General features: G+C 42.7%; 2 protein-coding genes across 2 annotated transcripts in view; one reads left to right on the top strand and one right to left on the bottom strand.

Annotated features, from left to right (window-relative positions):
- Positions 1-7,066: 7,066 nt before the first annotated feature.
- Positions 7,067-9,011, top strand: abitram (actin binding transcription modulator). The gene is made up of 6 exons (XM_030346812.1): positions 7,067-7,273; positions 7,415-7,466; positions 7,564-7,693; positions 7,803-7,879; positions 7,990-8,059; positions 8,440-9,011. The coding sequence occupies exons 1-6, from the start codon at positions 7,192-7,194 to the stop codon at positions 8,578-8,580; spliced, it is 552 nt and encodes a 183-aa protein (XP_030202672.1). The 5' UTR covers positions 7,067-7,191; the 3' UTR covers positions 8,581-9,011.
- Positions 9,000-12,165, bottom strand: part of ctnnal1 (catenin (cadherin-associated protein), alpha-like 1) — a 59,100-nt gene continuing 55,934 nt past the window's right edge. Inside the window, exons 17-19 of the mRNA XM_030346811.1 lie at positions 11,626-11,742; positions 11,132-11,215; positions 9,000-10,504 (exon numbers count right to left, since the gene is read on the bottom strand). Of these exons, the coding sequence (XP_030202671.1) occupies positions 10,334-10,504; positions 11,132-11,215; positions 11,626-11,742 (372 nt within the window). The 3' untranslated portion in view covers positions 9,000-10,333. The remainder of the gene's footprint in view (positions 10,505-11,131; positions 11,216-11,625; positions 11,743-12,165) is intronic.

Genomic DNA, 12,165 nt, shown 5'->3' with positions numbered 1-12,165 from the left:
GCAATACCATTACTCTACATGGAAATGTATATTGTATTGGGCAGATTAGACTATATTTTGAGAAATATAAGTTTTCTGTTAGTGGAGGAATGGGGAGCTTGGTCGGTAAGGTAATATGGCATTGGCACGCCTTAAAAACGGGTTGGCCGGAAATTAACATATCAAAACAATCACCAACCATGTTTATATAGCAGACTGGTTCAAAATCTCTCTCAAAACGGAAGGTTGCAAATTGACGCGTGTACCGCTTTGCACTGCTCCTGGGGGTCTGTTGGCGTCCCACGGTTCGCACATCCCTCGCGGCGGGCCTGTCAGAGCTGTATAACATATGCATATATTTCCCTTTAAAATATGTATCTATGCCGTCTTCAGCCTTATTGCTATGAATATAACACCATATAGTCCCACAGTCACCTGGTACATGTGTGCCGAGTTTACAGCTTTTACCACCTCCGGTATCAACTCAGTTTGAGTGTTGGCCTTCGGTCAAGTTGTGGTCACTGCTAAATATCCGAATGTTCTTACAATATGGGTTGCGATTTGAAAGTGGTTCATCAAGAAGAATGGTGCATGTGTTGCAAGTTTCATGCATATTGCACCTTGCTAGTGGTAATGGCAGGCTGTTTAAATGCTGGGGCCTTGTTATAGCCCCACCTATGTGCTATTCAGACCCATTTCTGGATTCCCTTACCCATTTTACGAGTTTTACATGCCTGCCACTTGATAACATATTTTGAGGCCAAAAAGACAGGAAAATATTTATAATTCAACGAATAAAATAGGGCTCAACGTTTTTCGTAGGACTCCTAATAAACAAAATCATCCCTTTAACCCTTGGATAAGAAAGGCATAATGGCCACAACATTTTTCACATGAATATTTTTTTTTTCCAGGTTAATATTACGTATCAAGCTCTATGATCATAAATAAAATAGGATATACTTTATTCATCCAACCAGAGAAATGTAGGTGTTCCAGCAGCCAGCATACATACACACAACCCAACACAACACAACACAACACAACACAACACATGTATACATACATATCCCACCTAATAATACATACATACATAATGCCACAATCTTGAATACTGAATGTGACAGACAGCCTGCCAACCAGCACACATCTGTATGCATGGACACAAAGCCTCCATCCAACAGAGCACCTCACTTGGGAACAGAAGAACCGGAGGCTTCCAACATGAACAAAAACCCTGAGCAAAAACAGAAAGTGGGACCGCCTGAAGCAGACAAAGAAGAAGGTTTGTTCTTGTTTTTGTTGGCTGCAACCCTAACCCTTGACTCTAACGAGGGTTAGGGTTAACGTACATGTGGGAGATAGTGTAGTCTTTCTGTCTCTCTCTTTCCCTACCCCTTTATTTAGTGTCTCAGGTGATGGCCTCTTAGCAGTGAGATGAATGAGAAGTCAACACACGGTGTAGTGGACAAGAGGAGACCAGGAGGTGGCCAGTCTTGTTTTCTGTTCACAAACATAATCAGGTTCTATCCCCTCATGGTGAATCCTCTTCCTGGTCCACACGCCGCAAGCAGCTGTCCAAACCTCTGACATCATTACTGCAGTGCTGGAGAATCGAGTGCTGTGCACCTCAAATCCTGATCATCGTTTTATTTGTTTGACCTCCGACCCTCCATTCAATAAAGAAAATATTATCTTCCTTTATGTCATCCGTGTTAGTAACACAACATTTGTTCTAAACCGTTTGCAAGTCAGTACGTCAGCAAGGAGGTGTGCAGGATCAACGATAAGTGGGTTGCTGCGCTAAGGATTCTGTTAGATATGCGTTAGAGAATCTCACGTAAACGTTCAGTATGTTTCGTGCAGAGGAATACTGGCTCAACTCAAAAAGAGAAGAGACTCAGATAAGGTGTGTTATCTTTGTGTTGCTATGACAGATTATTTTCCACTCTATATTTATCTCTGACCACTTCCTCCAGCCATCGCACTGAAACCAGGCGCGAAAGGTTTTCGTTTTTTTTTATCAATGTTTAAATATAACTGATGTGTGAAGCATGTGTGTTTGATTCCCCAAATAATATTTAGGCTACTGCTGATTCACCGAATAAACGCAAACTGTATCACCAAAGTAGTCATGTTTATTTTCACAATGTTCACCCTGTTCCAATGATAAACACGCCTTTGAAAGGCCCAACACCAGAAGGGTTTTCCACACTTCACAAGACAGCTGACATAGCGGTTCCAGCTAGAGCGAGGCCACGGTAGCATCATGGCAGACAGTTACAGCACATCCAGGTGAAGCCACTGAGCTACGCCGGGTTTCAGGCTGACCTTTATGAGTGTCCTGATCGTGACGTGGGACGCTTTATATTGGTCAACGTTAACAATATTGAAGAATTGATCAATGGAAAAGTTTGTCCCTAAAACCTAAACACAATTCTGTATGTTATTTTGTAGACAAAGGCCTACAGATTGTGTGGGCTGCCTACGCAATCAGAAGTGTTTGTATTATTGGTCTTGGATGGGCATAGCCAGTGCTAACCCTAACCCTATTAAATTATATATAAATTAGTAGCTAAGTTAACTTGAACACCATCACCTTAGTTAACTTCAACACCATTACCTTAGTTAATGTGAACACCATTACCTAAGTTAACATCAACACCATTACCTTAGTTAACGTGAACACCATTACCTAAGTTAACATCAACACCATTACCTTAGTTAACGTGAACACGATAACCTTAGTTAACATCAACACCATTACCTTAGTTAACGTGAACACCATTACCTAAGTTAACATCAACACCATCACCTTAGTTAACGTGAACACGATAACCGTAGTTAACTTCAACACCATTACCTTAGTTAACGTAAACCCCATTAGTAGACATGGACTACATAACTGAATGATTACTAGACTATTTGTTTGTAATGCTTATTACAGCATTAACCAATGTTAAATGGTTCATATTGTACACTTATTGTAAATTGTTACCAGTTATTTAGATAATTAGAGAGCCATAGTTTATGCAAAATGACATTGTTTACTTAACTATTGAGTAACTATAACTATTTTAAGGAAGGGAAAACAATCTGTATCTGTGTTTGTACAGTGTGGTAATATCTTCAGAATGAAAGAACTTCCGTTATGACTTGATATGAATTAGCAACAGGATACTTTTCTCACAAAGGTGGGTTGGTGGTGCTATTCTTCAGTAAAATACAAAAGAATGTACAGGTTTAAGGTGTTTTAGTACAAAAACATTCATATATCCTCAATCCTGACTAGACAGACCGGACCTGTGAGCAGGGAAAACTTGGTTTTCGTTGTTTCTTGGAAACATACATCAATAAAAAGAAAATAAGTACACACTTGCTTTGTCCTTTAACTGCTCAGACATGCCACTTAAAAACCTCCACAGCAGATCCACCCAATGTTCCAGACTGACAGGGGAAACTCTTCTGGAAAGTTAGTAACTTCTATCTAAACCTCTTGTATACCTATTTCTATTTTGCATTGTTTCAAATACAATAATGAGCAAATCAACCCTGCTTCCACCAGCTTGAAGGTCCCTTTGGCTTACTTTGACAAGCTGCTAAAAAAGAAGGATGGGACTTAAGGCTTAATTTAAATTTAATGGCTTCAACCTTAATTGCTGCGGGCTGATTTTACTGTACATGGCGACCATGTCTGTACTGCTGGTCATTTAGAGGGCTGTAACAGAGATTTAACTGCCCCAACACTAAGTCTTGGCATGCAAAACAACAAATTAGACTATTTGCTCAACACCAATTGTGTGTCTATGTATTCAACACCAACTATATACTCAACCCCGGCTATGACAATTTGGACTCTTCCTCCTTTGCTGCACACAGTTTTTCTCCCAAATTAAGGTCCTTCGACTCTATTGTAATTATACCAGACAGACAGATTCAAGTTATTACCATCTCACCTGAAACGGTGAATGGAAGTTCCACAACGGTGACTTCCCATCCTATTTTCAGAAGGCCAAAATTATTAATTATCAAAGCTACGTTGGTGATCATTCTGGTTCTGGTTACAGTCATGGGGTGGCCATTAGGATCCTGCAGACAGCAGGCACAGTCTTTCAGTCATCCTGCTTGTCTGCAGCATGCTTGCCCAAATTTGAAATATTATTTAATGGACCTTTAATGGAAGTCTATGCTTTCCATTAGGAATATGAGCAGCTGTTTAGCAGATTTCATCTATTAAACACAAAGTAAGCCTATAGTAACCATCATTTCTAGTTCTTGGAGAACATCAATGTCACCTTTGAATAATGAATCATTAATAGGGAGTCAGCCTTTTATTTATTTATTGCTTTGTGTGTGTGTGTGTGTGTGTGTGTGTGTGTGTGTGTGTGTGTGTGTGTGTGTGTGTGTGTGTGTGTGTGTGTGTGTGTGTGTGTGTGTGTGTGTGTGTGTGTGTGTGTGTGTGTGTGTGTGTGTGTGAGTCTATTTGTATGTTTGCGTGGAAGGTATCTGATCTGGCCACATGGATGTTTTCAGTCCACCTTGCTCCATCTGTGTCTTTAGAATTCCAACAGAGATGACAGCGATGAACCAATGAGTCCAAGCTATAGCTCTTCTGAGAAATCCCTATCCTGTGTCGTTCAGGAGCATCACATACCGACTGAGGAGCTAGAGTTCCGCTAGAGTTACCAACTCCTGCGCGATACCTCTTTGTTTGAACAAACGTGAGCGTACTTGCATCCAAACTACAAACTCAAACCGTCCTTACTACTCAAAATCTCCGTCAGCACAAAAAGTCGCTTCAATCACGTAGACATTCGGAGGCGGTAGATTTACAACGTCTCAGAGAGTACGTTTACTTCAGTTTAAAAAATAAAACACTACTCAATGACCGTGGCTGAGGAGGACGGGAGCTCTGCGGTCGGTGATTCTAGGTTTAGGTTGAGGGAGAGTTTGGCCGGCCGTGTCAGCACTCTGTCTACACTATGACAGTGTAATCCTGGGTCTGAAGAAAAGCTTTCCACATCTTCGCATCCAAGACTTAATGTGATCTCACTGAGATCGCATTCCTCCCCTCACATCACCATCACCCTACGCCATCTGTGGGGAAAAAGCCCCACAACCCTTTTTTAAAAAGAATGCCTTGCCGTTCAATTAGCGACTAGCTTTTGGTCTGGCCTCGTGCCTCAAGGGGAAAATAGGTTGTCGTATTTGGACTGCACGTGTTATTATATGATCAGATATGATGACTATTGCAGGTGTTCCCTCATTTCTGTCCAGGAAAAGAAGTGCAGAAGTAGTGTCATTTGCATAGCTCACAGAGCTCCTGCACCATGAGTTGCCTGTCACAGACGTGCAGACGAGTCTGTTGACATCAAATCCCCCCGCTAAACAACTAAACAACAAGTTAGAGCCCTGAAACTAGGTTGTCATCATCCACTTTTCTCTTTCCTCCCCAGGCTTACGTCTGCCAAAGCCACAGCGCAATGAATCGCCTATAAATCACACTAAGATCTCCTCCGGCTGTTTTGTTTGAAGAGCTGCACACACTGCTGAATACCGGACTACTAATTGTGGGACGTGGCACAGGGAAATCTTTTTTTCAAACCTTTTCTTTTTCCGTTCTTCTGTTTTGACCGCATTAGTGTGTGGCTGTTATGCGTCTGGAGCTGAGAGTATCTCGGAGTCATCTTCCATCCATGCGAGACCCACCACTCTTCCACCCCTCTACACCACCACCCTCACAACCATTCTCCTCCTCCCCCTCCTCCTCTTTCTCATGTCTCTTCTCCTTTCCCTTATCGGGCTAGCCTCGGGCGGCCCAGGGAGGGAGGGAGGGAGGGAGGGAGGGATGGCACGCTGGGGGACAGGAAAGGGAGACGGAATGACTCCCATTGCGGATGGTGACAGAAGAGAATGCCGGAGCAAAACAAATGAAGGGAGGCTGACACGGAGGAGTCAGTCTTTGAGTGGGAGGAGCAGGAGGAGCGGGAGAAGCAGGCGGAGCAGTGGACGTGGAGCTGGGCCCTGGATCACACACACAGAAGCCCTCTCCTCAGCTGAGGACACTGCATGGAGACGCCCGCCACGCGCCCCCGGCCAACCCTCAGGGCGCAGCCCAACCTGCCTGCGTGCGTGCGTGGAAAGAAAGAGTCTCACTAGAAGGCTGAGGAATGTACACAGACCCGATACCCCGATAGCGAAAGTGACGGAAAGACACGTGCACACGTGAACACAGATGTGCGCATGCCTGCACGCAAACACACACGGGCACACGCATACGCACACGCACACACACGCGCACACACGCGCGCACACGCACACACACGCACACACACACACTTTATGTTTATGTAAACTGAAAATAATGTTCATTCTCTCTTTCTTTCTCGCTCACACAAACCCAGCTCCCCCCCCCACCCAGACACACAAACACACACTCACACACTCACTACTCACACAGTCACGCCTACACACACAAAAACGCACACACACACATACATTGGCTGAAATCCCCTTTCCCCCTGTTTAATAATATTCTATGCAATAAACATCTAATTGACACTCGTCCTCATAAAGTATCTAAGAGCTAGTTATGTCTGGAATCTGATTTTTTTTTTAAATTCTCTTTTCTGACAATGACTTGGATTTTTTTTACTATTCGTTTTTATATGACTATTTAAAAGTAAATAATGGAAATGTACAAGTATTATCTGTGCTAACTATTTTTTGTAATATTCTGACATCTAGTGGTAAAGTCTTCAAAGTAGTTATAAAAGTAGTTACTACGTTTAAATGAGTAAATAAATAAATACATCATAAAAAACAAACTGTAACCTTATTCAAAATTTGATTTGTTTTACGCCGACCACTCATAATGAAACGAATACATTAATTTCTGCTGCGATTAAGAAAAAAATGATAATATCTCTAATTCATTTGTTGTGCTTTAATTCATTATTAACAGGTAATCCAGAAGAGAATCCCCAAATCTAAAAGAGATATCTCTATAGATTTCGTCTGTTCAATCAAATTAATTTAAGCCTGTGAGTCTGTGACTATGTAAACCCTCAGCACGATGAAACGGAAATGATGTGGAACGGAGAAAACCAACGCTTTCCGGACGCTTCTGCAGGACGGACCGTGCGAACTCATATCCAGTCCGCCGAGAACTAGTGACGCCGTGACTATACTGCAGTACAAAACAACTTTACAATGGACTGTAAGGAGGAAATAGACCTCTCAGCACCTGGGCCTTCAGTAATAGAGCGCTATTTTACAAGGTGGTACAAAGCAGGTGAATATATTTTTGTTTATCTAGTTGGTGATGTTCATTTTTTATTTATTTATTTATTTAATTCTCTGTGTTAATGTTAATGTTTCATGTTATGTTTTCTCCGGTTTAATGCATTAATGTGGTTATATTGTACGCATTCAGATGTGAAGGGACAGGCGTGTGAAGACCACTGCATCTTACAGCATTCAAACAGGTAAGCACCTAGCAGCACGTGTCGAACGCATCTCAATCATGTCTGCTGGTGAATTTGAGGAAAAGTTAGTTCAATAAGCGTCCCTCCTTCCGTGTAGATTATGTGTCCTCACCTTAGCAGAGACTCACCCCATCCTTCAGGACGGCCGGACTATCAAAAACATTAACTATAAGATCAGCAACGGTTGCAGTCGGCTCAACAATAAAGTAGCTGGGAAGTCCAAGCGGGTAAGACATGGGCTTTGCTTCTACTGATTCATACAACGTAGGCTATGTGATGTCATCATCACCGTTTTAATCTTCATAAGTGCATGTCTTCGCTCAATTATATCCACAGGGGGGGCAATTCCTTACAGAATTCGCACCTGTATGTAGGATAACATGTACAGATGAAACTGAATACACAATCTACAGGTGAGTTCACTTATTTATTCTCTACAACAAATGCAACATTTGGTGATCTAGCCCAAAAATAAAATCCTCATCACTATCCTAATTGTCTTGATTATGTATTGATCTTTCAGCTGTATGCGAGGACGTCTCCTTGAGGTCAATGAAGACATATTGATAAATACATCTCTCTTGCTGAAAAAGGTGAATTATATTTCTTTGCAGAAAATACTTCTCACGGAACTATTAAATGCAGGGGAAGTAAAACATCCATTCACAGTACTACAGGATCGCTACCTGTTGTTGTTGTTGTATTTGCTCATGCAGAACACAATGGAGGCAAATTGGCCATCAACGTTCCTGCCTGTTGACATTTCATTAGCTGTATTCACAACACGATGCCATCGGTTTTTTTATCTGCATGTTGTCTTTGACAGCACCACTGTGTGGCATCATCACCAAGATTACTTTCTATATCCCTGGGCCTTTCTTACCCTTAAAGCATAACCAGTGATTTTAATATCGTAAATTGGTATTAGAATTCATAGTTAAACTCTTTTAAATGTGCTTTGGAATCGTAACAGCCATCCACGGACGGATACATCGCCGTCATCCTGCCGAAGTTTGAGGAGAGCAAGCTGGTGGGTGAGAACCTCCTGAGCAGAGAGGACTTTGAAGCGGTGGTTTCCAAAAGAGCTGCCGACGTCCAGGCCCAGCCAAGCTGATGCTGGTAGCCTTGGGTTAGGGCCGGTCTTTGGGTTGGTTCTCCAGGTACCCCACCTCCTACCTCCATCACCGCCACAGTGCTCTGAATACGAGTACTGGGGACTCGTTTGTCGCTGGACTGTAGGATATAATGTGAGCCAGGACTAGGATCCCTGGGAGGTGAACTTGTGTGTTGAGAAGAGGTCTGCTTGTACATCACAATTTACTTTTTGCTTTTTAATATATTTTTTTCAAGTGCTGATGAGCCACAAATGTTCAAGGAATGTTTATTTTGTGTAATGTTTCTATCAATTCAAAGCAGCTTCATATGCAGGTTCAAGTACATATAAAAGCAACTGCTTTACTGTATATAACATTTGCTGAAAACAATGCCAATTATTAGAAATACAACCTTTTGGAAAAAATAAATAAACAATGATTTAAAAAAAAATATTGTTTTTATTTTTGCTTGTCACTTTTCACAACCATTCAGCTTTCCAAAGAATAGTCCAAACTAAATATTTTATTTCTTTACGTGTGTCGCGTTCTCAGAATGCCGGCATACTTCACTGCCTTCATTACAATATAATACATCTCTAAAGCTTTGTTTTCTGTTCATCTCATCTTCTATGGCCTGGTACCAATCTCATTCATTACCTTTTAGATTCATGCTGTCTGCAAGTTCCTGCTTCAGTACCTTATCATATATATGTGTGTGAATATACACTTTCTGTAAATGTATGTTGGCCATCTAGGCAACCTCACAATGATGGTCTTCATGACAAGTACACTTCAAGGTTCAAAATGACAACTTTGTCAATAGGATCAACAAATTCTCTTTGTAAGAAATGCGGTCCAAACTGTATAACAATACACACCAATCATTTGATTATAATACTCTGGTCAAGACGGAAGGATTAAGGTTGGGACATTGCAATATGTAACTTGGTAATAAGCTTATCTCTGTCGGTTGAACTTTTGTCCAGAAATGAATCATAATGAAAAGCCTCCGCGTGTGAAGAGCTAAATGTTTTATAGGAGGTTGAGCTGTCATGACATTTCCACAAGAACATTCATATTTGGCATTTATTGTGAGTTTTGCAACCGTTTGCTAAGCTTAGATGACAAATCGGGGTGTGAGTCACGTTCACATCACAAACGTGTTCTTCACTGTCCACGTAACAATCAGACTCTTGTATTAAGGTACATCTTTTTTAGAAAACACTGCAAATCAGTGTCATCTAGAACATACTTCATAAATAATATTTAAAAAGCTTATTTGTGGACAATGATTGAGTGATTGTTGATTTTAGCAACATGCAAGTCAGCATCTCTAACCCTTTCCATGTCACTTTTTTGGCAGAGACCTACGTCAATTACAGAATATCGTGATGCAAACAGGTCTTTTTTTTCTCACAGAGGCACATATAGATAAAAAGACACATCAACTATATCTGCAACAGTAGCTTCAAGTTCTTGGAAAGAATGAGGGAGTAGCGGCTTCTCTACATTAAGGAGGAACACAATGATTTCTACCGGCATTAAAGTTGGCTGACTGCTTCCCCCTGGTGGTCTGGGATGAGAACTGCTCCCCCCCAGCAAAAGTATTGCCTGTCATTGAAAGGAATGTGAAAGCTGAGGATAAGTGAGGCCACAAACCCAATCTCAGACAGTGGTTAATGCATGAAGAGGATTGGTGGAGGGCACTATTTAAACCCCCGATAAGATGTGGGATGGACAAGCGAGGCCAAGGGACGGTTTTGCGTGGGCGTTCTACTTGCTCTCCAGGAGGTTCATGCCCGCCATGTGTTCCCCGAGGGGCCTGACCCCGAAGCCGTTGCTGTTCTTGCCGTTGGCGGAGTCGTCCTCTCTGACAGGCGAGGTGGCATCCTGTCGCTCCCTCCAGCCCTGAGGGGAGCCCAGGCTGTTCCTCTCGGACTTATACTGGAGGCGAGAGGACCACAAGAGGAGTCAAACACCGGTCATCATGCTGGATCACATCCCTCTCCTTCCCATTTGGATGAGGGGGGGAGTCTAGCGGTTAGGTTGTTCTTGGAACTCCAGCTGATGGTTTTAGGTCCAAAGTCTGTAGTCTACCTTCTTGTGTGTGTGTGTGTGTGTGTGTGTGTGTGTGTGTGTGTGTGTGTGTGTGTGTGTGTGTGTGTGTGTGTGTGTGTGTGTGTGTGTGTGTGTGTGTGTGTGTGTGTGTGTTTGTGTAAGTGGGTTGGCTGTAATTAATCAGAGGGGGTCGGGCCATAGAACATCATCAGCCCACTGATGAATTAGTACAGTTCTATGTATTAGAACTGGGTGACACACATACACACAAACACATCTGAGTCAGGAGCCTAAACTCAACCTGTTGTTTAATGATGTGTATCTCCATACATTTACTCTTTTCTTTGGACAAAAGCATCTGCTGCACGACGAAGACTTAAAGTCACAACTCAATTATTGTGGTGTCTGTGTTACCAGCCTTTGCGACAGCCTGCATTGATTTTCAGTGTCTCAAGAGTTTTTGAGTAGCTTTCCAACTCAAACAGAAACATTGTGGTTGATGGGATCAGTCACCTTTCTGTTGAGCTTGTTGCAGAGCGGCAGCAGGCACAACACTGCGGCCATGATGGCCCTGGACGTCTGGATGGAGGAGTCCACCTAGAGGGGGACTCACAGGTTATAGCATGTAGTGGTCCACAGTGACATGCACACAAACTTAGGTTTGTCAATGTGTAAGAAAGTGCAAAGATGCACACAGAAACATGTGTCACAAAGAGCTAACAGCATTGCATGTGTCCCTGAATTTCTTCATTTCAACGGAGGAGTGCTAAATTAAGAGGAATGGCAAGGCGGGAAATATTGTAATGTAAGGAACACAGCCAAACCGCACAAACACACACACACACACACACACACACACACACACACACACACACACACAGACACGCACACACACACACACACACACACACACACACACACACACACACACACACACACACACACACACACACACACACACACAAACACACACACACAGACACACACAGGTGTGGCAGTGCGCTTACTGTCTGGAAGGTGGCAGTCTTGCCCTGTACGGGAGTCTTGGCGCCGGTCTGAAGCTGCTGGCAGAGGGCCAGCAACTTCTCCATCTCTGTCGTCAGTGCAGTCTTCTCCTCCACCAACTTTAGAGAGAGGTGGAGAGACAAATGTCTCTTATCTTTAGTGGTTATCCAGGTTTAGCTGTGTGCTCGCACAAACACGTGCACGCAAGTACAAACACACACACACACACACACACACACACACACACACACACACACACACACACACACACACACACACACACACACACACACACACACACACACACACACACATACACACGCACACACTCTTTTCAGAAGCAATGACTTGTAAGGTAATTCGTTTTCTGGTGCACTCTGGAGTGGTTGTTGGAGTGTGATATTTGGATAGCAAAACCAGGACTTAATACATACCTTCACTTTGACCCCTAAACTTAACCCAATAAATATGCATTTACACGACTAAGACATAGAGCCCGGCAACGATGATGAGACTAATCTTCCTCACGCAGGCAGTGTATC

The sequence above is a fragment of the Gadus morhua genome, chromosome 22 (assembly GCF_902167405.1).
Source record: "Gadus morhua chromosome 22, gadMor3.0, whole genome shotgun sequence".
Classification (NCBI taxonomy): domain Eukaryota; kingdom Metazoa; phylum Chordata; class Actinopteri; order Gadiformes; family Gadidae; genus Gadus; species Gadus morhua.
Note: the sequence above shows the minus strand (reverse complement) of the source record. Positions and strands in the feature narration are given on the sequence as shown.